Here is a 26,863-nt window from a genome sequence, read left to right as displayed (position 1 = left end):
TCTCCTTTGTCACGCATGTACACGTGGACGTTTAACAGACCGTTTTCTGTGATATTACGTAAATGCGATAATCCCCACTTTGTATTTGGAAAGTAGGCTGCTTTTCATCAATATTGAATTCCCGATTATTTAACTTTTCATTTTTACATCTTTTGGCAAAGAAGGTTTTTGTCATGCAGTCTAAAATAGTTTCTAAGAAGAAAACAAATGGAGATACAGGTTAATTATATTTGCCTTCATTTGTCAAACTTAGTTTTCTCTGGGATTCAAAGAATGAATCTTAGGTGTGTTCTGGGGATTTATTTATTTATTTTTATTTTTTAACAGGGTATTTCAAGCTTGTATAAGAATGCCAAGACATGACCTGACACAGATAGCCACTGACAAAGTTTTTTCATCATAGACATGCAGACTGAAACTTAAAAACAGAAAACTGAAACTTTAATGTAGAAGAAAACAACCAGATGAGAAAAACATTCTTAAAATTTACAACATGGTTATTTAACTCTTAAATACAATATTAGGGCAGACTAAATATATTGCTAATGATTTTCTTTAGGTATGTGAAAGTTTTAGAAAGTTTGAATCACAAACAAGAAAGCAAACAAAACATTTTGGCCCAAATACCAAAAGAAAATAAGTATTTCAAATGTTTTAAATATCAACGTCTATAAGTCAATAATAATGTATAATCAGAAACAAACAGAAAATACATAGAAATAGTTGTAATTTTCATCTTTTAAGACGTAATTTTCTTAATAAGGAATGTATATGTTGTTTAAAATGTACAGTAAATGTAAACTCAATATTCTAACTACTGACAAACTATTAATGTGTAACATTTAGCTAATAGTACTTTGCTAACCCTAAACCAGTTATTTGACAACCTTTGTTAGTAAATGCTCCAGATTGTATAAAGAAAACTTAGAAATGACCTTATGCGACATGGTAGTGTAAATATTATAATATAATGTATAACATTTAGTTAAAAATGGCAACATCAAGAATTCTTTTTACATTTAATCTCTTAACATAATATGATGAGAGAGCGTATTTTCCATTAAGGCTATTTATTTATTTATTTTTTCCCAAATCTAATATTAGAGCACATGTTTGTTACTTCTGCTTGCCTGACCTTGCAGAGTCGTTCCATAAAGCACCTACAGCTTTCTGAGCTGCATCCTCTGGAGTTTCTGCTCTGACAGCTGCACCATATCCCACCGTACCTCCCCTCATGGCCCCTTGTAGAGCAGCAGACATTAATATCTTTCCCTGAGCTGGTGCAGCTAATTCTGAAGGCTCCTTTAAATTCCAGACAATGGAGTAAACCTGTTCCGCCACACCAAGAAAAGCTCCAAACAAAACACCTGTAGTAGCACCCACTAACTTGATCAGTAACTCATTAAACACATTGGTCGTAGCTTTGTTTCTGATTGCTTCTGGTGACATATTACTTGTTGACTGTCTTATGTTGTCTTCCTTCTTCTGTATTTCTCTTGTCACTTCTTTCAGCAGCTCATTGGTGTAGCATCTTTCATCATTTGCCTTGATTATCTCATCAATTGTCCTGAGAAGCTCTGCCACCTGAAACTGATTGCTCCTGTACTGGCCTTCGTCATTAACTTTCCAGTATTTATTGTCAACAACGTGGCATCTTCCTCCGCATTTCTTCACCAGATCACTCAGCCCTGCATTATGGCTGACAAACTGCTCAATTTTCATTTCATCTGGGAGCTGATCTCCATGAGTAAATACAAGTGCAGCAAACTTCAGAGCATCCTCTGAGAAATAGTCGCATATTTTTCTAATAACATCTATCTCCTGCTGTGTGTATTTGTCCACTTTTAGCACGATGAGAAAAGCGTGCGGTCCAGGAGCACACTCTGTGATACACCTGACTATCTCAGTCCTAAGTAAGTCCTCGGACCCACCAGTGTCGAATAAGCTGAGTGTGTCAATCAAAGTGAGTTTTCTTCCTCTGACACACTTGGTTTCTACTTGAGACAGACTGGTTTCAGTAGTTGGAGAATGGTTTATCTTGAAAATGTCCTTTCCAAAAATGGTATTAGCCAGGCTGCTTTTCCCGGCTCCAGTCTTCCCCAATAAGACGATCCTCCTGGAGGTTGATACTGGAAGACAGAAATGTGCATTTGCTTTCATTTTTTATTTTTATCCTTTCTTTTGTATTAAGCTGCAACACACCTTTATTGAATTAACAGCACTCAAATGCAAACTGAGCTTCATTTTACATCAAATACCACCCAAATGTTCGGACACGCACACTCATTAAATCTAATAGTAAATGTGTGCAAGTATACTGTATATTAAATCCTTAAAAAAATGTTGAAATCAATACAATCTATCCCCCGAGGTACCTTAAACCTTCCATTTCCAAAGTACTACACTTCACTGTCAGTTGTCAGTAGTCAGGCTTTAGCATGAAAATACATAGATGCATAATGCTCCTCTATCAAGTAATGAGGTAAATATTTCTATGCCTGTATTGTGGCATTACAATGTTTCTCACATGCAGACAAACATGCCACATTTTCTTGTGAAACTGGGCTGCTATCAGGTTTTGTAATGGAGGTTAGTTCCTAATTTGACTTCATGTTCAAAGCTTCGAAAGTAGAATAAGGCCCGTCATGTTTCTCAGACATAACATATATAAAGAAAAAAATACTTACCATCCATTTAGTCAAAACTGAAATAACAGAGGTCACCCAGCAGTTTTTGGCCGTTTTTTGAAGGACGGTCTCGTCTGTGCAGCACCTTTACTGTGAGTTGTTCCTCCAGCTCACTCGCAGCAGTTTAGGCTCATTGTATTTTAAACTGGTTTGACTTGTTGGTTTCAGTACAGCGCCACTTAAACAAATGAAGGAAATGGAGTGACTCATTTACTGTGTTGGACCCATTTCTGCTTTCGTTTTTTTGTTCTTTGTGTGTGGGCATGCAGAAAAATGTGTATATAAATAATTAAATATCAAACTATCTGAATATAATTTTATAATTCCTTGAATATATTAAAAATAACATGTCAGTAGATATTGTAAATTTAAAACATAGATTGTATTTAATAGGTATAAATTCAAATTACAACTATGCACTATTTAAACTAGTTAGAGTAAATGCACTGTAAAAATGATTAAATACTAAATCTTAACTGTCATGAATCTGACACATACAAACTGCATGCAATATATGCATCTCATATGGACACATTGCAGGTTTTCATTTGGTAAATATTTAGTACCATGATACTTTAAATCAATAACTGTAATTGTAATAAAATCTAAATAGAATATTAGAAATCAATTTTACAAAACATAAAAATATAAACCAGAAAAGTAAACCAATACATGAGGTTTTAGAAGATATGACTTAAAAAAATATGACTTAAATTTAAAAGTCTGTTTTAAAGGACAATGCCAGGATGAAGGGAGTGGTAAATTGGTATGTTAAAACCATTTTTGTTCCAAAATAAAGAATGTAGACATGTGGTCTAATTTAGGACATCATGTAACACAAGCCAGTGTACACTCAGGTTTTAATGTTTAAATATGAATATGACTAAGTCACACGATCGCATTACTTTTTAAATTTAGAGTTTTGAACACAAAAGTACTTTTTTCTGAAGCATTATGGGCTCAACACTTGGGAGGCGACGTTGCTCCTTTTTCATTCATTTCCTATGGAACTTTCACGATGCGGCGAAGATCGCTGCCCTCCTCCAGCCAAGCAACAGGCGACATTTATGCATGTGAAATGTTGCGCTCGTTCACATACAGTAGATGTGCACATGGGGGCTTGCGACGCGACACAAGAAAAATGTTTAATTTTGTTGCTGTGACATGGCACTACAGCCAACCAGCAAGGGGTTTCATTGACAGACCAATGAGAGCAGGTTAGACAGTGCACGCAAACACTTTCAATATGGAGGAACAGATCATTTTAGCTGGTTCTGACTTTCCCATACTTCACGCAAGGATTATAGAGATGTAAATAAAAAGGCAGTGTCGTTGGTCGCCTCCCATGTGTCGGGCCCATTAGGCTTCTTGACTGACCTTCAGCAGTATTGTCCATAATAATAGTAATGAATGAATAATATGTTTTATAAAACTGAGACAGCAGTTGCACCCTTTGAAAGGTGGAGTATGTTTTTTTTGTCCATGAGTCATAACGAGATACTTTCTTTTCTTTTCTCTAACTGGCACCATGGACAGTTTAAAGGAAACAAAAGTAAAGTAAAACAATAAAACTGAAAGAGTAGTTTAAAATTGTGAAAAAATGAACTGAAGTAACATAAAAATTCACATGAAGATTTGTTCATATTAATATTTCATGAATCTCACAGATAACTAAAAGGTTATTTATTTATTTAGTGCAAAAAAAAAAAAAAGACAGAGTCAAAGGACAAAGCTGTAAGAAAGTAATCTAATTAATAAGGTTGGTTTATCCAAACAAAAGCTGCACGCTTTACATTAACTATCACAAAGGAACATTGTGTGACATTTTCTGTTGTTTACTAGCCAAAATTGATGTCTGCATGTATGTGTCATCATGGTGACCTCTGTAAAAGCTTTCACTGTGACAACAAGCCGGTGTTGTGTCGATGCCCGTTTCCCCGTCCAGATACGTTCCCCCTGTGAGAACAATTCTTCCTTCTAAACACGGAAGAACCATATCTGACAGTTTGATGGGAGGCAGTTTGCAGTATTTATGAAACCAGAAACTTCTTCTGTTCTGAGTAAACACCCCATCAACTATCGGATGACATGCTTTCATTGGTGATGTCGAGGCTTTTTGAGACATGGCTGCTACGATTGTTACAATATGTGTGTGAGAAAGTGAGACGCGGGAATGCTCCATACGTTAGAATGCGATAGATGATTGTAATGAATTCTTACACAATATCCCTTTAATAATTGTCCATATTTCATTTAGCAAAGTCATCATAAGAGAATCATGCATGCCATCAATAATTCTTTTTTTTTTTTTTTTTGTATGAGACAATCTGATATTCGTACTGCATCACTGATTCCCTCTGCTATACATATTCATGGATACAATCATTATTTGACCTAAGTATAATTCCCGTAACCAACAGAAGAATCTGCATTAACTTCATGGAAAATTTTCAGAAGAGCTAATTGAACTGAATATTATGGACATGGTTTAAATTCTATTTTAGTGTTTATAATTTGGGAATTTTTATTAAAGTATCATAATAGTACTGTTTACATTCCATTGTTTTTTTGTTATTTCCTCTTTAGTCTTTCTTTTCTTTTTTTCATTTTAGTTGTTTTTATTAGGAAGTCACAATTTGTGAATGTGAGTGGACATTTTATTGTTTCATGTTTTATAATGTTTTCTTTTAAAGACTTATTAATCAAGTGTAGGGACAAAAAAAAAAAAAAAAAAGAAAAAGAAAAGACTCAAAGTAAGAAAACATTTGACCAATGAGAATAGAACAGAATAATCCTTTATTTGTCCCAAGGAGGGAATAAATTTTCAAGCTTTTTAAATTGTTCCATTTAACATGAGTGAAAAATAAAACTAAATATATGAAAAACTTCATTTATAATTTTAAAGCACATTGGACATGACAAAATTTACAAAATGAAACGTCAATTGTAAAAATGTGTCAGTTTGGACATGAAATACCACAAAACTGAGAAAAGAATCATAAAGTAGAAAAGGCACTGTCAAATTTCAGGTCATTCCAGAAAATTTATTCCCTTGTAAGATTTATTTGTACACTATCTTCTCTTATTTTAAGTAATCAGCATTGTTAATATTTCATATCAAAGGAAACAGCATTGCAGTTAACACCCATCGATACCATAAAGACAAAAACCAAAATAGGCCAGTTAATTAAAACTTTTTTACTTTTTAAAACAGGTGAGGGTGATGGATAGCCTTTTTTTATTTTGACTCTACTTCAACAAAATAGATTAAAAGGATCATAAGTTCTTTCAAAAAGATCATGCAGATAGTTTAAGTGATCTTCAAGTACATTTAGTGTTATTTCCTTTGTTGCCACAGCAACCTGTTCTATTGCAATGGCTGGCAGAGCTGCACTTATGGCTGCCTCAGCTATTTGCTCTTCTCCTTCCACCACTGGTGACACAATAATTGCCTTTTCAAGAATAGGTTCTAGCAGTTCAGCCAGGTGATTTGGGCCAGGTAATAGTACTTTTTTGGAGGCTATAAACACAGCCGAGGCAGCTACAGATAACCCTGTGATGACTGCTACACTTACAAGACACTTTTTCCATAACTCACCTCCACCGTCCACCTGCTTCTTAAGGACGTTACTTATCGCCCTCTTCCTGATTTGCTCCTGTGACATGTTTTTTGATGATTGCTTAATGCATTCTGCCTCTTTTTGAATTTCACTCTCCGTTTCCTGAAGCACTACATTAGTGTAGTGTCCTCCAGCGTTTTCTTCCACTACGGTGTTAATGGTGTTCAGCAGCTCTGCCACCTGAAACTGGTTGTTTCTATAATCATCCTGCTGGTTGCCTTTCCAGTATTTATTATCAAAGACGTGGCAGCGGCCTCCACACTTCTCCACCAGATGGCTCAGACCCTGACTTTGGCTTACATACTCCTCTATTTTCATCTTTTCAGGAAGCTGGTCGCCATGAGTGAAGACCACCGCCGCATGTTTAAGAGCATCATCTGAGAAGTGCTGACATATTCTAGTGATGACACTTTGCTCCTGCTCTGTGAATTTCTCCACTTTTAGAACAAGCAGAAAAGCATGAGGCCCAGGAGCACACTCTGTGATGCACCTCATCATCTCCGGCTTCACGTCCTCGTCGGACATTCCAGGGTCAAAAAACCCGGGAGTGTCAATCAAAGTGAAGCTTTTGCCATCGACACATCTGGTTTCAGATTGAGAAACACGTTTGTTTGAGTCATTAAAATGGTTCACTTTGAACACAGTCTCTCCAAATATGGTATTAGCCAGACTGCTCTTCCCATTTCCAGTTTTTCCCAGCAGGACAATCCTCTGCGTGTTTGGCACTAAAGAAAATAAAGACAATAATAAGTCTGTTAATGAGTTGAAATATTATAAATACATTAATCCCAGACAAAATAATTAAGCAAGCAGTTTGAGCCTTAAAGCAAGTTTTAATGTGGATGATTATTTTATTAAAATGCAAAAAATCTCATTCTCCAATATCTATCAGAACCAAAGTATCTGGACCTAGGCTGGGAGGAACAAGATATTAATCCTATGGATCAAATTTACCGCCCAATTTAAGACGTTTTGACATGTCTACTTATTGCAGAGCTACAGAAAAAGAAGGAAAACGTTAAAATGAAGACAGAATCACTGATGATGCTCGGTAGAGGATAACAAGATTCCTCTGAAAACCACGTTACATACATTATTATGTTTTTCATTTAATCTCATTTATAAAGATCCCCATTAGCAACTGAAACATCAGTTGCAATTCTTCCTGTGTCCTTGACTTACATTACAAGGTTAATTATTATTTATTATTAAATTATTAAAAACATATTTTGACCCCACTACCATACATTTAGTTTTACCTGCACTGATAACTTTTTTTTTTTTTATCAGTAATCCATTTTGTGACAAAGTCCAACTCTTTTTTAAGATGTTATTAAGTTGATCTATATTTTTTGCCATTGAATATAATGTTGTTATCTGCATATATTGCCATGGTTATATGTATAATTAGTGTAAAATAATTAGTAAAAACTAAAAATTAAAATGTTTTGTATCATTAAAGTCACATCAAACATAGAAAGTGGGAAAATTAAACAAAATAAATAAATACATCATTTTTATGAATAAATATCATGATATGTCCTCTTTTTAAATTAATGTATAGCTCAAAACTCAATTGAAGAAAGCATGGCAGTCCACAAATTATCAATAAATATGTTTAACAAAAGATTTCTGATTCCATCTTTTAACACTGTGTCTCAATAATTATTAGAATAAATTTAAATTAATGACATAATAGTTAAATGAACAGTTTGATATTTTAGGGAAAGCTTATTATGATGTAATATTAGTTTTTTTTTAATGTCAAAAATCAGAATTGTAATTTCTGTAAAAGGAGTGGAATAAAAATATTTGGCTTAAGTTGGAAGAAATAAGCTGATCTTACCGTCCATGCTGTTACAAATAGAAATGTATGAGGAAAAATCCTGAGACGTCTGTACTACGAGTCTTTTCTCTTGTTCTCTTGCTCTGACTTGCATCTTGTATTTTCTTTCTCCTTCCTGTTTGACTTGTTTCCTGACAAGTCGAGTACATGACAGGTACATTAACAAAGCAGGCTATTAGTAAATAATTCTATAACATGGCAGACGGTATGGTTGTTCTTAAATGTACTGCTGGAGACATATTATTTGTTGAAAAGCGTATATGTGTGTAAGTGAATTTATTCTTTTCCACCTCCTAATTTTTAGTATTTGTTTTACAAAGACAGAAAGTTTAGTTTAGATTAAATCATGTGTGTGTTTATTTTATTTTATTTAATTTTTTTTAGAAAATGTAAAAATTGAACAAATATTTTTCAAGAGTGGTGATTGCGCAGTCATTCTATATGGAAATATGCTTCTTTCATTTTTGGAGATAATAAAAAAATGTAAGCAGGTCTGGCAGCATGGGCAAGCCTTCAGGGTGCAGCAGGGAGGTGGCATTTCTAGCTATTATTACTTTTTAAAACAGATTTATTTCCATAGTTACAGAAACATAAACAATGGTACTTTCTCACACCACTTGAAGATTCTGTTTTTACAAGAAACTTATAAATATGTCAACAAAAAAAGTTGCTTCAAGACTGTAAAAAAGCTCTAATATGATTTTATTAATGTTGATTAACATGATTAATAGCACCTGATCATTCTCTCTTGAGGGAAAGAAGAAACGTAGATGCAAATTTAGAATAATCTGGTTTATTGCTGAGAAAATAATTCTGGTACAGAAATTTAATTGACATTAATTGAAAGTTACAAATTCATTGTGATCATACAATTTTTTTAACACAATATAATGCACATTAAATATCTTTTACTTAAATTACATTCTTGTCTCCCAGTCCAGACGCATCATTTAGGTCATATTAAAGTCTTGATAGAAAGAAGAATAGAAAATGTATTTTACCTTCAGTTCTCATATTGTAGTATTAATAACTGTAAAAATTATATTAATATAAAATGTGCCCCATTATCAATTAACTCAAAGACTTATAAATCAGAGTAACAGAAAACAATGCTAGTTTTGGATTCCAGATACATGATACTTAGGCTAGGTTTATATACCAACTACATTGTTCTACAATGTTGATCTTAATCAGAACTAAACGTGTACAATTTTGTATTATGTATTCTATATTTATTCTATAGCCTCTTTTAACCTTACTCTTAAAAGGCCTTGCCTATTGCCCAGCCGCAGTTGTAAGCAAGAATTTAATCTTAATCTGTCTTGCTTGAATCTGAAATTCAGCTGCTCAGTCTTAACTACATGCGTCTTGCATCTTACTTTCATGTAAAACTGCCCACTGAAACATTACATGCGCATCAGGTAAATTTTTCCATATCAGTGATAAAAGAAACAATCATATTTGTGAGACCACTAAGGAGATTGAATCAAAATACATGAACAACAATTCTCAAATGGAACTTGCTGAAGCAACTTTTAGATGACATTTAGCTCCAGAGAACATAATAATTTCTAGCCTTATCGGAAAAGCTAGAGAAATACCAACAAAACTAGACGCTAGCTGTTGCTATCCCAGTGGCTTTAAGGAATTTCCTAAAAATGTATAAAGGCTTAAAGTGTAATAACAAAGTTAAGGGCATGCTAATAAGCAACTAGCAGCATGGAATATAATATGAACATCCCCACTAATGTCACATATTGGAGATGTGACATCTGATCTAGGACCACATACTTAGGTGAAAAAACTGGATTTAAAAATTAGAATCAGCTATTGAGTCTCTGTGTCAGCGTAGGGCAGGAAAAATTAAATATAAGTGGCATCTGCAGAAAAGACTAAATTAAGTGACTTAGGCCAGATAATGTGATCACAGCCTCAATTCTAAATCTGAGTTTGCTTCTTTTGTGTGTCAGTTTAATCTGCATGATTGTGTCCTTAAGCGACATTACTCCTGTTCCTCGCCTGAATCCTCTGCTACTGGAGCTTCAGCAGATGCTGTTGGTGCTTCAGGCTCCATATATGCTGTAACTGCTCCTGCTAGTGCTCTTGTTAGAGCCACTCCTAGTGTTAATATGGGTTCATCCACTCTAACTACCCCACTCACTGCACCACTCATTACCCCACTCGTTGCCCCAAGAAGAAATGCTTTCACAATTGCCTCTGTACTTATTCCCAAAGTGTCATATAGCAGCTTTCCAGTGACAGTAGATTTAGCCTTTTGTGTGATCTCATCCTGTGAAAGGTTTGAAGATGATTCTTTGATGCTCTCATGCTCTTGGTCTATTTCCCGTTTTACTGCTTGTAGCAACTCAGTGTTGTAGTAGCTTCCTTTGTTTGCCTCAATAATCTGATCAATGGTGGAGAGCAGCTTTTTCACTTGAAACGCGTTGCTCCTGTATTCATCTTCCTGGTTCTTTGTCCAGTATTTATTATCAACGACACAGCACCGTCTGCCACACTTCCGGACCAACTCTTTCAAATTTTCGCTTTGACTTACAAACTCCTCAATCTTACTTCCCTCAGACAGCTGGTCACCATGAGTGAAGAGCACAATGGCATATTTTAGAGCTTCTTTTGAGAAATAGTCTATAATTTTGCTTATGATATCTTTCTCTTGGTCAGTGTATTTCTCCACTTTAAGCACAATGAGAAAAGCATGAGGGCCAGGAGCACACTCTGTGATACAACTCATTATCTCAGGTTTCATCGCCTCCTCAGACCTCCCTGTGTCAAAAAACCCAGGGGTGTCAATAAAGATGATCTTTTTTCCATTGACACATCTTGACTCGGCTTGACATTTGCTTGTTCCAGATTCAGGAGAACTGTCCGCGGCAAACACCGGCTCTCCAAATAAGGTGTTAGCAAGGCTGCTCTTTCCAGCTCCAGTCTTCCCCAACACGACGATCCTTCTTGTAAATTCTACAAGACATCAACAGCTGTCACATGTGCTTATGAAGGCATTTTGTGAAGTTACAAATATTTATGTATATCACCTGTCTAACTCTACTTGATCTTTTTTTCATTTTCAACACCTACTCAACACAGAGTATAGCGCTAACATGAAAGAGTTCACATTCTTAAGTGCATAAGCTTGAATTATTTAGTCAAATGAATTTTGTTACTTGTGTAGCAAATGTCTACAATTTTGTTTCAATAAAATTTTGGTTTTACAAGAAATAAAACAACTTCACAAAACAATGAAAATGTGTGATTCAGTGCAGAGAATAAAGGTGTTCTCTTTTAGTGGAAGATCAGAACTTCTTTATTTTCATTTGTTCTAATGTTTAAAACATATGACTTCACAGAATTCACAGGAAAACTTTATGAGAAAATTTATATATGAATATAAAAAAAAGAATTGCTAAATATTTGTACACAACCACATTCCCAATATTTTTGGAAACAGACAGAAACTACTCCTTTTTAACTCTTGCTGTTGTGTAGGTTTGTTGCTATCACCCCTGAGTAAATGAAAATAAAATTGACTTACCATCAGGGAGAGACTGGGAATTAAATTCATCACTATCAGTTTTTGCCTGAGCTGACCCCATTTCTCCCAACCTGTGGACTACTATTAGCTATTTAAAGTCTTTACAGTAAGTAATGCAAAATATAGCTTTTCATCTTCTGAAGTAAACAGATGAAATGAGAAGAGACCGATCCCCAGGAAGTTGTGACTGAGCTCCTTCACTGTGTTTCTCCACCTGTTTGACTTGTTTCTCAGCAGCTGAATGGTATGAATACATCACACAAACAGATGATTAAAGAACAAGCCTGGTAGCAGGTCACCAGCATGCACATCTAAATTATATTTTACATTTACATTACATTTCATCACTTCAACATCCATGACACAGTTGGAAATGAGATCATATTTATGCACTAAGTTTATGCTTTACTTCCATGAACTTGTTTTTATACGTTATTGTTATATGTTGGTTTATATATAAGATCAATAAAATCCTAACTGCAATAATATTAACAATTCTAAAAATTTAAAATCTCCTTTAGGAATAAATAAAGTATGTTGGAATTGCAAAAATATTGAAATCTTAAGTTGATTATTTACAGTGGGTGTCTCAGGAACTGCTGATATTGTTCTGATACATGGTCTTAGTAGCTCCTCCTGCAAATGGCTCATCATCTTATACCTGAGAAGCACATCTGAAACTTTCTTTGTCTGCAGTAAAACTGATTGACCACAATCTTACTCCTCACAGTGAAATTCAGGATAAATATTTGAATGTTTTTTCAAAAGATGAGTAACAACAAAATGGCTTCATAAAGAACTAAAAAAATATTATGGTTTTAAAAAAATGTCCACTTTCCACAGCATCACCAAATTATCCATTTCACACTTACTCTCTGTTTGAGGAAATCTGTTGCAACTTTTCTTACTGAGAGAGTAAAGCAAATTGTGTCCTATACTGCTCTCTAGTGGGCAAGCGATAAAGCTGCAGCAGTTTGAGTGTTTATATATTTGCTGTGTAGGGATGTCAGATTACAGTAAACATTCATTCCACAATATCTGCTTCAGAATGAAAATCCTGGATATGTTTCACTCCTTATCTGAAGAACTTTCTAGTAAGTTCTAGGTAATTCAGCTCTTGTTGGTTCATTGGGAGTAACTAAGGTCACACGTGTCCCCAAACATCTTCTGGGTCATAATGGTCATTCCATTCCAGCTGCCATCTACTTAGCCTCAACAACTTTTAATTGGACCGGAGTTCCCATTAGTTCTAGTTCCTTTGAACTGTTATTGTCTTGTAGTGAGACAGCTTCAAATTATTATGTACTGCTTGGTTTAATTTAAGTAATACTCAAAAAAAAAACTTTTCTTTATTTCAAATGATACTTAAGTGAAAAGTATCATTTGATGGTGCTGGTTTCAAATGATACTTAAGTGTTAACTCCTCCCTGAGTCGCTACCTTATCGTGGTGGAGGAGTTTGTGCGTCCTGACGATCCTAGCGGTCGAGCCTAACCTTCTCAATCCCACCAGCACGTCTTCCGATGAGAAAGCAGAGTCTGGGGTAGCTGGTGCTGGGTCTCCCATCTCTCCCATCAACCTCAGAGATGGGAGCACCAACACCAGGGTCCCCAGACTCTGGTTCGTCATCGGAAGATGAGTTGGTGTGATTGAGGAGGTCTTCAAAGTATTTCCTCCACCGCCTCACAATGTCCTGAGTTGAGGTCAGCAGCCCCCCATCCCCACTGTACACACCGTTGAGGGAGGACTGCTTTCCACTCCTCAACCACCAGATGGTGGACCAGAATCTTCTCGAAGCCGTCCGGAAGTTGTTCTTCATGGCCTCTCCAAACTCTTTCCATGTCCGAGTTTTTGCCTTAGCGACCACCAAAGCTGCACTCCTCTTAGCCCGCCGATACCCATCAGCTGTGTAGCAGATTCCAGCGTGTTCAAAATAAAGATTGGAACTTTTGTTTAATTGTGACTGAATTAAACAATCTTTGAAGATTTTTTCTCCTTACAGACTAACGGTCTCACTCCCAAAGTGGGGGTCTGACTCAAATTTATGACTTGGTCTCCAGCTCCACTGGTCAACAAAGGTCGACTCTCTCCAACATGGACTGGGGAGGACTTCATTTAAGTTATTTACGAGATCTGGGAAATTTCTGAACTTTAATCTTCTGCAACATAAATTTGCTTTTTAACCAAAGGATCCCAGATGCAACTCCTCATCCCAATGTCCACTTTTGAAACTGTCTCTTTCTTAACTGGAAACAGAACACCTGGACACACCAAGAAACGTTTATCTTAACATTCCAGAGGGTAATAAAGTGTCTTAATGTTTCTCTGTGTCCCCGCACAGAGAAGACAAAGACTTTGTGTGAAGAGTAAAAGATCATACTTTACTAGTCTAAAATGTTCATTTAAATAGATACATATATATATGTGTGTTTTATCTTGATACCATGCACATGCATATAATCATTATCATTGTGTACAAGGTTTAATCAACAAGCTTGATTAATTGGGGACCTGAAACTTTATTGCTGTGTTTGTGTGAGATATAACCTTTTTACTATTTTATCGTCTTTTCGATGACTCACTGGATCTTAATTATGTGTCATTTAAGGCTTTAATAACTTGGATATATAGATATATTTACAAAATGTTTAATTTGATGAGTCTTTACAAAATGATCAGACCAGCCCCTCTGGATCTGCTATTTGACCCAAAACCAGCCCACAAGACTGTTATTGGTCAAGATAATGGTCCCATCCTTTCATGGGGTGGGTCTTCAAACTAACACTTTTTGAACTCAGAACAAAGAGTTTAGTAGTTCTCCGCTTCCTTTTTGTTGGCTCTTCCTCTTTTGGCCCTCGCCGCTTCAAGTTGGCTTCAAGTCAATCCATCCTCTCCAGACATGGCTCTTTTTCAGAGTTAGGACTTCTTCTGAACGCGAGAGAGAGAGAGATGCTGCCAGAGAATTAAGTTTGCAGTGATGTGAAGAACATCACTACCGATACTAAAGTTTGTGCCTGCATACCCGATGCATGATTGACAATTTTTGGCTCTTTTTGGACTCCGCAGTTCATTCCTTTTTCCAGCTAATACTTTGCTTTTCTTTAGCTATGTTTTTATCTTTTGGACTTTTAATACAGATCCTAAATAGATCCAACAGAGTTCTTTTGAACTGATGTAAAACTGGACATTTTTCATCTTTTGCCATATCACCGCAAGTCATTCACTGTCCATCATCGATACCACCAGCCAAGCCGCGGGAGAATCCGCATCCGCAGAGCTGCCTGATCCAAACCTTCGGACCACCACGTGACACATCTTCTGGCCTTCTGGAAGTCGCTTGGGATCCAAACCACCTGCGCCAACTTCCTCACTCGCCATCACAGTCACCACAATGGTCGTAAAGCGGTGTTACATCCCCAGGCCTTCCGCCTGAGAATGTACGTAAAAGCATGAATGAATGCTACCACTGATTGACTGGAATTAGATCCAGCTGGAGAGACCCACCTGCCATGCTGAGGATTGGACAGCGTCATTCACTTCTGGGTTCCTTTGCACCGCCCACTACTGGATTGGATAGATTGCACCGCACCTCCACCAGCCTGGCCCTATCAGATCGCTGTGGGAGCCATAAGAAGGAGCTGCCAATGTAGATCGAGGCAGCTGTGATTCATTGGACTCACAGTGTGCCAAACTCTGGGATTGTGGTAGACGCTGGTCTGTATTTTTGGATTTGTGGTAAAACCCGTGCGGTTTGTTAAGATTTGAGATTCCCTTTTCTGGTTGTGTGCACGATTGTGCTAGTCCTTAAGAGTTGAGAAAAGACGCTCCTTTTTTGTGAATATTTTGAGTTTGTATAGAAGATGTTGGTTTCTATTTAGAAAAGCTTTTCTTTGTTATTTCTTTAGGAGATCTTTTGTTTGTTTGTGATATCCTCGTTAAAGAGTTGAAGATTGTTTGTTATTTTGGTTAACAGTAATTTACCTAATTAAGGACACCTTTTGTTTGACTTTTTGTTTCTTTTGTTACCAGATAGGATATATAACCTGAGATAGGACACCCATTGTTAGTATATGTTTTGTTTGAACCCGGTTTTGTATAATAAATTATTGTGATCTTATATATCCTCCCTTTGGTCTGGTTCCTTTCAGTTTGTTATCGTCCCTGATCCCCTAGATCTCAGAGGGGAATATAACAAAGTGGGGGCTCGTCCGGGAATTTTTTTTTTGTTGTTGGGACGGTCTTTTCTCAATTATAGTGTGGTAGAAGTATCTGCATTGTAGAAGACAAAAGGCTATGCCATTCTACATGGCTTCATTTGATTTGGAGGCGTTCCCTGATCCCCTAGATCTGAGAAGGGGACGTAACAGTCGGCTCGATCCAAACAGAACCGGACGAGTCCTGCTCAGATCAATTCTCTGCTTATCTGCTCCCAGAATGGTTGGTTGTCTGACAGTGACCTAGTAGTTCTACATCTTAGTTAAACCTCCAGTTTAAACAGATGAGATTCAGTTTTCCCTCTTTTCTTTTAGGATTTAGAGATCTTTTTCAGTCCTGAACCTTAGTTTAATTAACAACGCAGGTTAATTAACTTTTGTTCATTTCTTGCTTATATTTCATTCATTCTGACACATTGAAATAAGATTTTGGTTTGAACTCCATATTCTGCATTTTACAATGTTGGATTCATTTTCCATGCGAAGTCCATTGTAAATATTTCCCTTTCATTTATGCATGATTAGTTTATAAATATTTCATATTTATCCTAAATTGGTCTTGTTATTGTGAACTCCGCCTTTGAACCATGTTATGGGTCCCTTCGACGTAAGAATTCACGTTAGTAGCGTCCTGAGACTGATTGATTGATAACTGATTGATTTGACTAGCTTGAATTAATTTAATTTATTAAATTAATTTAGTTCTCTAATGGTGTCCACACAGCCATTAGATTAGAATAAAGCTATCTGTGTGGTGGTGCCCCATGAGGAAATTAATAAAATAATTTCAGAAATTATTCAAATTAATAATTTTATTAAACATCTTTAATGTTTAATGACGCTAAACGCTACATCTGCCTCTAGTGTCCCACAGGCCAAAAAAGCCTGATAGAACTCCTTCTTCAGCTTGACGGCATCCCTTACTGCTAGTGTCCATCAACAAGTTTGGGGGTTACCGCCAAGACAGGCACCAACGACCTTGCAGCCACAGCTCTGGCTGGCTGCCTCAACAATAGAGGCACGGAACACAGCCCACTCAGACTCAATGTCCCCCGCCTTATCTGGGACATGGTTGCAGATCTGCTGGAGATGGGAGTTGATGCGTAAACTCCCCCACCACAGTAAGGTGGCGGCTCATTGATAATAATTGATAATAATAATTTTTTAACGTGTTGGGTAAACAGAAATTCCCAATGTTTTCTGATCTGTATGTGGAAGTCAATCCAAGATTCATTTTACAACCCAAACACGTTTTTGCCTGAATGTGGGTGTATTTACAGTTGTTACCATGGCAACGGTGGTTCCCTGTAGCTGTGCACCCTCACCTGTTCAGAGTTAAGGTTATTTTTAGCTGGAGGGATTGGTTTGAGCCCACGTGGTTTCACTGTAGAGAGGAGGTAGGGAGGAAGACAAAGAGCACTCACTAATCAGACGATAGATGAGATTATTGATCAGGCTGTATGTTTAACCCACACAAGCTGCTGGTCCTACACCTGTTTAATGAAGAAGTCAGAAATGGATCAGAATCAATATGCAGGATGTTTCCAGGTAAGTAGGCCTATGTAGCGCTTATTACTGCTGATATGTGGTGGTCCTTAACCTGAAAGGGATGATGGGAGAAGTAATGTGGGCTCAGTCAGATCCACGAGTGATGACGAGAGGTGGAGGCAGAATTTGCAGCTCAACTGAAGGGGAAAAGAGAGTTTACCAAAATAAAGGGGACATGGATATTGAAGTTAATAGTAATAATAAAAAAAAAAAAGAAAGGAAAAACACACAATTTTACTCCTCACAGTGAAATTCAGGATAAATATTTGAATGTTTTTTCAAAAGATGAGTAACAACAAAGTGGCTTCATAAAGAACTAAAGATTATGATTAAAAAAAATGTCCACTTTCCACAGTATCACCAAATTATCCATTTTACACTTACTCTCTGTTTGAGGAAATCTGTTGCATCTTTTCTTACTGAGAGAGTAAAGCAAATTGTGCCCTATACTGCTCTCTAGTGGGCAAACGATAAAGCTGCAGCAGTTTGAGTGTTTATATATTTGCTGTGTAGGGATGTCAGATTACAGTAAACATTCATTCCACAATATCTGCTTCAGAATGAAAATCCTGGATATGTTTCACTCCTTATCTGAAGAACTTTCTAGTAAGTTCTAGGTAATTCAGCTCTTGTTGGTTCATTGGGAGTAACTAAGGTCACACGTGTCCCCAAACATCTTCTGGGTCATAATGGTCATTCCATTCCAGCTGCCATCTACTTAGCCTCAACAACTTTTAATTGGACCGGAGTTCCCATTAGTTCTAGTTCCTTTGAACTGTTATTGTCTTGTAGTGAGACAGCTTCAAATTATTATGTACTGCTTGGTTTAATTTAAGTAATACTCAAAAAAAAAACTTTTCTTTATTTCAAATGATACTTAAGTGAAAAGTATCATTTGATGGTGCTGGTTTCAAATGATACTTAAGTGTTAACTCCTCCCTGAGCCGCCACCTTATCGTGGTGGAGGAGTTTGTCGATCCTAACCTTCTCAATCCCACCAGCACGTCTTCCGATGAGGAAGCAGAGTCTGGGGTAGCTGGTGCTGGGTCTCCCATCTCTCCCATTAGCCCCAGAGATGGGAGCACCAACACCAGGGTCCCCAGACTCTGGTTCGTCATCGGAAGACGTGTTGGTGTGATTGAGGAGGTCTTCAAAGTATTTCCTCCACCGCCTCACAATGTCCTGAGTTGAGGTCAGCAGCCCCCTTCCCCACTGTACACACCGTTGACAGAGCACTGCTTTCCACTCCTGAACCACCAGACGGTGGACCAGAATCTTCTCAAAGCCATCTGGAAGTTGTTCTTCATGGCCTCTCCAAACTCTTTCCATGTCCAAGTTTTTGCCTTAGCGACCGCCAAAGCTGCACTCCGCTTAGCCCGCCGATACCCATCAGCTGCCTCTGGAGTCCCACAGGCAAAAAAAGCCTGATAGAACTCCTTCTTCAGCTTGATGGCATCCCTTACTGCTAGTGTCCACCAACAAGTTTGGGGGTTACCGCCAAGACAGGCACCGACGACCTTGCAGCCACAGCTCTGGCTGGCCGCCTCAACAATAGAGGCACGGAACACAGCCCACTCGGACTCAATGTTCCCCGCCTTATCTGGGACATGGTTGCAGATCTGCTGGAGATGGGAGTTGACGTGTAAACTCCCCCACCACAGTAAGGTGGCGGCTCATTGATAATAATTGATAATAATAATTTGTTAATGTGTCGGGTAAACAGAGAAATTCCCAATGTTTTCTGATCTGTATGTGAAAGTCAATCCAAGATTCATTTTACAACCCAAGCACGTTTTTACCTGAATGTGGGTGTATTTACAGTTGTTACCATGGCAACAGTGGTTCCCTGTAGCTGTGCACCCTCACCTGTTCAGAGTTAATGTTATTTTTAGCTGGAGGGATTGGTTTGAGCCCACGTGGTTTCACTGTAGAGAGGAGGTAGGGAGGAAGACAAAGAGCACTCACTAATCAGACGATAGAAGAGATTATTGATCAGGCTGTATGTTTAACCCACACAGGCTGCTGGTCCTACACCTGTTTAATGAAGAAGTCAGAAATGGATCAGAATCAATATGCAGGATGTTTCCAGGTAAGTAGGCCTATGTAGTGCTTATTACTGCTGATATGTGGTGGTTCTTAACCTCAAAGGGATGATGGGAGAAGTAGGGTGGGCTCAGTCAGATCCAGGCGTGATGACGAGAGGTGGAGGCAGATTTTGCCGCTCAACTGGAGGGGAAAAGAGAGTTTACCAAAAATAAAGGGGACATGGATATTGAAGTTAATAGTAATAATAAAAAAATAAATAAAAGGAAAGAAAAACACGCTGCTGGCGAAAAGTCCAGGTGACGTTTCCAGACGACTTGTCTAGCTGAGCCATCCAGGCAACTTTTCTTGCTGACCCTTCCAGGTGACCAGTCCAGGTGACTGGTCCTAGTCACTGGTCCAAACTGTAGGAAAATCTGTTAAAAAAAAGTTTTTCTTTTTAACACTTGCTGTTGTGTAAGTTCTTGCTATCACCCCTGAGTAAATGATAATATAATTGACTTACCATCAGGGAGAGAATGGGAATAAAATTCATCACTATCAGTTTTTGCCTGAGCTGACCCCATTTCCCCTAACCTGTGGACCTGTGGTCTATCTTAAGTGGAAATCTTAAGTTGATCATTTACAGTGGGTGTCTCAGGAACTGCTGATATTTTTCTGATACATGGTCTTAGTAGCTCCCCCTGCAAAAGGCTCATCATCCTCTAACTGATTGACCACAATCTTACTCCTCACAGTGAAATTCAGGATAAATATTTGAATGTTTTTTCAAAAGATGAGTAACAACAAAGTGGCTTTATAAAGAACTAAAAAAATATTATGGTTAAAAAAAATGTCCACTTTCTACAGTATCACCAAATTATCCATTTTACACATAGTCTCTGTTTGAAGAAATCTGTTGTAACTTTTCTTACTGACAGAGCAAAGCAAATTGTGTCCTATACTATAAAACTGCAGCAGTTTGAGTGTTTATCTATTTGCTGTGTAGGGATGTCAGATCACAGTAAAGATTTATTCCACAAAATCTGCTTCAGAATGAAACTCAGATTAAATCCTGGATATGTTTCACTCCATTTTTTTGAAGAGTTTTCTATTTCCAGGTAATTCAGCTCTTGGTGGTTCATTGGGAGTAACTAAGGTCACATGTGTCACCAAAAATCCTCTGGGTCATTATGGTCATTCCCCTTTTCCCTTTTACCAGTTTATACATTCTTCCTTTTGAGATGCAGGTGGAGGAAGTGAAAAAGAATTACAGATGTGTTTGGTTACATCCTACAAATGTGTTTTGTCTTTAATGTATCATAGAAGCATTTGTAGTGTTTTTTTTTCTCTATATCCTCCTGACTACCAGTAGTATAAATTTGTCCTCTGTGGAGGACATTTGTAAACCTGAATCTCCATCCCCCTGCATGCTATTAAACCCACTCATTTTGTTCTCTAAAAAGGACATCCAGGGCTTTTGAATGGTACCACATTTATAGGGGTGGGGCTTTGGGAACATCCTGTTTTTCCTCAAGGAAAATGGCATTTATTACCACAATCACATTTCATAAGAAGAGGAAAAGTAAGTGCATAACTTCTTTTTGTGCAAATGTAGTCCTGAAGTATTATTGTATTTCTTTATGATATCTCTTGAGAACACATTAAACCATTTTCCAAATGAATATAACAACATTTTACCACAACATAAGTTTGAGAATTGTCTTCTATAGTGGACATTTGTAGCTATTTCCTGAATTTTGCTTTGTATTTTTCAATTAAGAAGAACGAGTTTCATTGTCAGAGTTTTCTCATTACCCTTCAAACAGTTGGGGAAATTAATTCTATTTCCTCTGAACTGTTCTTTTCTTTTTGTGAGAGTCATTCTGTACTGCTTGGTTTAAGTTATGTTATACTCAGCAAAACTTTTATTTATTTCAAACGATACTTACTTGATAAATGATAATAATAACCTTTTAATGTGTCAGGTAAACAGGGTAATAACCAATGTTTTCTGATCTGTATCTGAAACTCAATTAAGGTTTCTTTTTACACCCAAACAGGTTTTTACCTGAATGTGGGTGTATCTACAATGGTTACCATGGCAACAGTGGTTCCCTAGTTCTGTAGCTGTACACCCTCACCTGTTCAGCTGGAGGGACCGGTTTGTGCCCACACTGTTTCACTGTGGAGAGGAGGTATGGAGGAAGACCACGAGCACTCACTAATCAGATTATAGATGGGATTATTGTTCAGGCCCCGCATCACATTTAAGCCACACAGGCTGCAGGTCCTACACCTGTTTAATGAGGAAGTCAGAAATAAATCAGAATCATTACGGAGGATGTTTCCAGGTAAGCTGACCTATGCAGTGATTATTACTGCTGATATGGGGAGGTCCTCAACCTGAAAGGCATGATGCAAAACGTAGTGTGGGCTCAGTCACACCCAGTAGTGATGACGAGAGGTGGAGTTTGCTGCTTAACTGGAGGAAAACGCATTTTTGCTAGAGACAAAAGAGTTTACCAAAACAAAGGAGACATGAATCTTGAAGTTGATACAATTAAATACATAGAAAAAAAAAACAAAACAAAACAAAAAAAACAAAAACATGCCGCTGCACAGGGGGTGAGGAATCCACATCTTATCTGATGTTACCATGGAGATCAGCATTGTTACTATGGTGACATGGTTTAACGACCTGTCAAAGGTCACTTTCAGCTGTGTTTGTGTATTATTAGAGTTCCTCAGCTCTACTTTTCTGAGTACTGATCACTGATCGATCACTGATCAAACAAACTTTGTCTCATTTTACTCCTAAAATCAAGTCGATACTCCTCTGACATGCACGACCCCACACATTCCGTCATCTGCCCATGACACGTCCAGGCGACTGGTCCAGAAAATTTGTCGGGCAACCAGTCCAGGTGACTTGCCAAGACAACCTGTCCAGCTGACCCGTCCAGGCGAATTTTCCAGCTGACCCTTCCAGGCGACCAGTCCAGGTGACCTGTCTAGGTGAGCGGTACAAGTGACCTGTTTAGGTGACTTGCCTTAGTGACCCATCCATGTGTACTGTGCCTCTCATCTAATGTCTGCTGGGATAGACTCCAGCCACCCCACCACCATAAATTGGAATAAGCGCTATGGAAATGGATAAATGGATCGTCAGGATTGTTGATTTTTGAAAAGTATTATTGATCACTTATCAGCAGTAAAATCTGCTGAGTTTAAACTGTCCGTTTCATGTTGCTGAACCTCTGCAGGAAGACACACACTCAGGAACACACCCTCCGGTGTTTCCAAGGAACCCGCAGCTGTGATTATCTGGGGGTGGGGATGGAGGCAGAGTCAGTGGTTTATAAACCGTGGGCGATTCCTGCTGACGTTGATCTTTCTGTGTGAACTCCAAGGCATCATGGACAACCACCAGGTGAGTGATAGGACAGGTAGCTGATCCGGAATCTTATTAATTCCAGATGACTCTTACTTCTTTTACTTCACTCATTTTATTCATCTTATTCACCCATGACTGTTGCAGCTGACATCATCTTATTCACCATAACTGTCACAGCATCATGTTGTAAAGTTTTCTGACGGCTCACATGTCTTGAACCTGACACAAGACAGGAATTTTAATAGCTGGTGTGACTCTTCTTTTTGTGTTTTTCTTACTGATATTTTTATTTATTTATTTTTAATTTTACCAACATATAGAACACAACACAACAGAGGGAGATGACTACAGCTACAACTACAATTACAGAAAATAAAACAGATTAATAATAAATAAAGTCAAATCAATGTTCTTGGTCAAGGTTCATAGATCAGTAAAGGCTTAGCATGCCTTGCCATGCTGGGTAGGAGTCAGGCTGTTTCAGGTAGTTGGTCAGGTAGGTGGTCTGATGTGGACTGATCTGGTCATAGTACATAGCAACTTTTTCTGAGTGTCTGTTCTGCTTGACTTTGCAAACCTGAGACCTGGTTGTATGCTGGACTTGTCAAACCTGGACCTGTCAGACCTAGATCAGCAGGTCCAGGTCCAGCTAGTTTACTGCGGACCAGGTCTGATGTCAACCCTTGAGGAGTTTATTGGTTTATGTGGAGCTAAGATTCCAGGGCTCAGTGCGTGTTGATGCCTGTTTGTTTCTGACAGGTGAGAAAAGAGGGGGTGGGGCCTTATCAGTTATGCAGGTAACAGGTCATTGCAGTTCCTGTTGCTTTGAGAGAGAAAGCAGAGTTTATTAACTGTGTGTGTTGTTCTGAGTGAACCTGAAGTCTAGCCTGAGGTTGCATGTTTACAAGTGCGTGTGTGTTTTCAGATGGCTATTATCTGTGTGCTGCTCAAGGTGATTTTTGAGCTGAGTCCAGTTCTGGCATTTTGTCCATCATGTGAACCAGGTACCAGAATCTGTCAGAAATAGTCCTGATAATGGTCTGCAGCAGAACCTTCTGACCTCTGACCTCTGTGTCTGCCGGCAGGTTACTACCAGACCAGAAACTGTTCCAAGGATGGATCTGGTATAATTGGGATCAAATGTCGTCCCTGTACTGAATGCTCAGGTAAACACAACTGTTTCTGAACTGGCAGTGAGTCCTGGTCCTTAGTTCTTGTCCTGGTGACAACAGAACCAATGGATGAGATATCAGACCAGCAACCAGAACTGGATTAGACATTCCAGGCCACTGGAACACTGCTAGACCTTCAGGTTCTTCACATACTCTGATCAGATTTTTTTTATTGACTATTCATCTGTTATGTTTTGTGTTGTGTGTCCTCCAGCTTATCAAACGGAGACTCTGCATATGTGTACTAAATTCACCAACTCTGTGTGTGGAGACAGAATCAAGACCACCGATCCACAGACCCCCCCACCAACAACAACAAGTAAGCTTAACTGCAGCAGCTTTGTCGCACACAACAGTTGAGAGGAAACCAGACCTTCATCTGATGTCTCGGTTCTTCTCCACAGAACCAGAACTTTTTCCTGATGATTGGAGCTGTCCCACTGTCATGTAAGTACCAATCACTTGTACTGATCTTTGACTTAGAGCAATTCTCCCAGAATCTGCAGCTCACTTGTTCACATTAAGCATCCAGACCACAGGTTCTGGTCTGAATTGGAACCAGAATCAAACCTCAATTTCTGCTTGTTGAGAAACTCTTCTGTGGGACCTGTGAGGTCAGAAAATGTCCTTCTGCTGATCCTCACCTGAGCTCTTTTTTTTTTTTTTTTTTTTTTTTGAACTTGTCCTGTCCAGCATCATAGCAAGCAAAATGATAATCTGGTTGCTGTATCGTGCTGAACAAATTTGCTCTGCCAAGGGGAGGCCTATGGGTAAGGCTCCTCTTGATAATCTGATTAATTAATTTATTTATTTACTTTGAATCACGGAATCTATGTAATCTTGCTGGACCTGACCGGAGGGGACAGAAAAAGATGGAAAATAGCAAAAAGAGCAAAAGGGTAAGAAGAAAGGAGACAAAAAGATCACAGACAGAAGGCAACGACCCTTCAATCCACACCATCACCAGACAACAAATAACAAACTGTAACACCTGTACATGAACACACCAGAAAATTTCCTACAACTTTTACAAAGGCAGAAACATACACACAGAAAAAACTAGTCATTAAGAGTTTTTAAATAATAACCAAATCAAAAAGACATAACAGCGACCAGATACTAACTCACAGGAAAAATAAAAAAATAATAATTATCACTTAGTATTAAAACCCACTGGACAACTCAGTGACTGTGTCAGCATGCAGAGCATGAGAAACAAGGAGTGATCAGTGATGAAGAGTGATGAGTGAGATCATGCAAATGCGATCACGCCTCCAAGGAGGCCAGAGGCAGACCAGGGCCAGAGGCCCGGGCCCTCAGCAGCAGACCCGGAGCACCAACCCAAGCCACCCCACCACGAAGATGACTCCAGCCCCACCCGAAGGGCGGCAGAGGAGAGCCCCAGCAAGAGCCCCCCACGGTCCCGGGGCACAGGTCCCAGTGGGCCAAGATCAGCAGCCGCCGGCCCCGCCAGGGACCGGCTACCCAGGGCAGTCCAAGCGAAGGGCCCAGAGCCCCAGGAGCCCAGAGGCGGCCGCCCCACCCCCCAAAGGCAGAGGGCCCGCAACATGCCTAGGAGGACCAGGCCCCCCCAGACAGCCACCCGGCGCAGACCAGCACACACCCCGATGTTCCAGCCGCACACCCCGGGAACCAGGGTGCTGTCGGCCCCCTCCCCCCACTCCCCACCTGCACCCTATATAACCCCACACTCACACCCTCCCCCACGCTGCACCCACAATCACTCACCACCACACAGTCACGCCACACACAACCCACCCACCATGCCCCGTGGGGGACACCCCCAGGCGGACCAGAGGACAGCAAGCCCCAAGCACCTCCCCTTGACCCAACACCCACAGAGCCAGCAGCCCACCAGCGCAGCCACCCCAGGACCCGGCCCCGGGGCAACCACCTCCCCCCGCCCGCCCCTGGCCACACACAGGGGGAACAGGGGTGTGAGAGGTCCCCAATACCCTCTCCCTCCCCGCTCCTGACTGTTTAGGTAGTGTGTGTTGTGTGCAATTAAAATTGAGGGGCAGTGACCACAATGAGCCGGGAGCCGGGCCACCTAAGTGGCCCCGCCCGACATGCACCTCATGCCATGCCCCCCAGATGTTGTTTGTGTATTGTGTTTCTTGTGTTTTGGTGTCTTGGTGCAAATAAAACTGAGAGGCGAGTCGCCACGGGGTGCATCCAAGGAAACCACTGAATTGTCTCCTCCATTCCACCCCGCATGGCTCCATGCCTCCCAACTCCCTACGTGTGTGTGTGTGTGTGTGTGAGACAGCGAGAGCGGGAAGTAAGAGGGGTCCTGGGATGTACGTCCAGAGGGAAGCAAACTTCCCTCTGGATGATGAGCCTCTAGTGGCATTAGGCACCCCCGCTCCCCAGGAGGCCCCCCAGGGCAAGACAGGCCAGGAGAGGCCGCCCCCCACGACCGGGCCACTCAGGGACCACAGCCAGTGAGCTGCCACCAACCCTAGAAAGTACCCACCCTCCCACACCCCTAACGGGGAATGAGAGGATGGGGACAGCGGCAGACCCACGGCCCACCACCCCCAGGCCCGCCCAGGCCCCCTCCCCACAAATGCACTTAACCCCGCCCAAATCACACACACAAACACATGCACACACCTGTTTCCTTGCACACTCCCGCTCATCCTAACTCATATATGCCCTCTCAGCCCCACCCACACAATAAAAACACTCACACAGCATCCAACCCTCCCACTCTCACTCCCCAGACACCCCCACTCATCCTAACACATGCATACGCACGCACACAAACATACCCCCACATCCACACAT

The 26,863-nt window shown here is 39.5% G+C and overlaps 4 protein-coding genes and 1 long non-coding RNA gene across 5 annotated transcripts in view; 2 read left to right on the top strand and 3 right to left on the bottom strand.

The window, feature by feature from the left end:
- LOC121639986 (Fc receptor-like protein 5) overlaps positions 1–26,863 on the top strand; it is a 907,115-nt gene that overhangs the window by 278,923 nt on the left and 601,329 nt on the right. The window lies entirely within an intron of this gene.
- On the bottom strand, positions 295–2,845 carry LOC121640047 (GTPase IMAP family member 7-like). The gene is made up of 2 exons (XM_041985726.1): positions 2,688–2,845; positions 295–2,129 (listed from the first exon to the last, which is right to left on the bottom strand). The coding sequence occupies exons 1-2, from the start codon at positions 2,692–2,694 to the stop codon at positions 1,117–1,119; spliced, it is 1,020 nt and encodes a 339-aa protein (XP_041841660.1). The 5' UTR covers positions 2,695–2,845; the 3' UTR covers positions 295–1,116.
- LOC121640042 (GTPase IMAP family member 7-like) lies at positions 5,499–8,241 on the bottom strand. The gene is made up of 2 exons (XM_041985714.1): positions 8,154–8,241; positions 5,499–7,032 (listed from the first exon to the last, which is right to left on the bottom strand). Exons 1-2 carry the CDS (start codon positions 8,158–8,160, stop codon positions 5,942–5,944), a joined length of 1,098 nt encoding a protein of 365 aa, XP_041841648.1. The 5' UTR covers positions 8,161–8,241; the 3' UTR covers positions 5,499–5,941.
- Positions 9,971–11,785, bottom strand: LOC121640046 (GTPase IMAP family member 7-like). The gene is made up of 2 exons (XM_041985725.1): positions 11,701–11,785; positions 9,971–11,129 (listed from the first exon to the last, which is right to left on the bottom strand). The coding sequence occupies exons 1-2, from the start codon at positions 11,759–11,761 to the stop codon at positions 10,156–10,158; spliced, it is 1,035 nt and encodes a 344-aa protein (XP_041841659.1). The 5' UTR covers positions 11,762–11,785; the 3' UTR covers positions 9,971–10,155.
- On the top strand, positions 19,449–22,446 carry LOC121640113. The gene is made up of 3 exons (XR_006010367.1): positions 19,449–19,550; positions 21,547–21,681; positions 22,312–22,446. It is a non-coding gene; the product is annotated as an uncharacterized LOC121640113 (long non-coding RNA).

This window comes from Melanotaenia boesemani, chromosome 5 (assembly GCF_017639745.1).
Source record: "Melanotaenia boesemani isolate fMelBoe1 chromosome 5, fMelBoe1.pri, whole genome shotgun sequence".
Classification (NCBI taxonomy): Eukaryota; Metazoa; Chordata; class Actinopteri; order Atheriniformes; family Melanotaeniidae; genus Melanotaenia; species Melanotaenia boesemani.
This window is presented reverse-complemented; position numbering and strand designations above follow the sequence as displayed.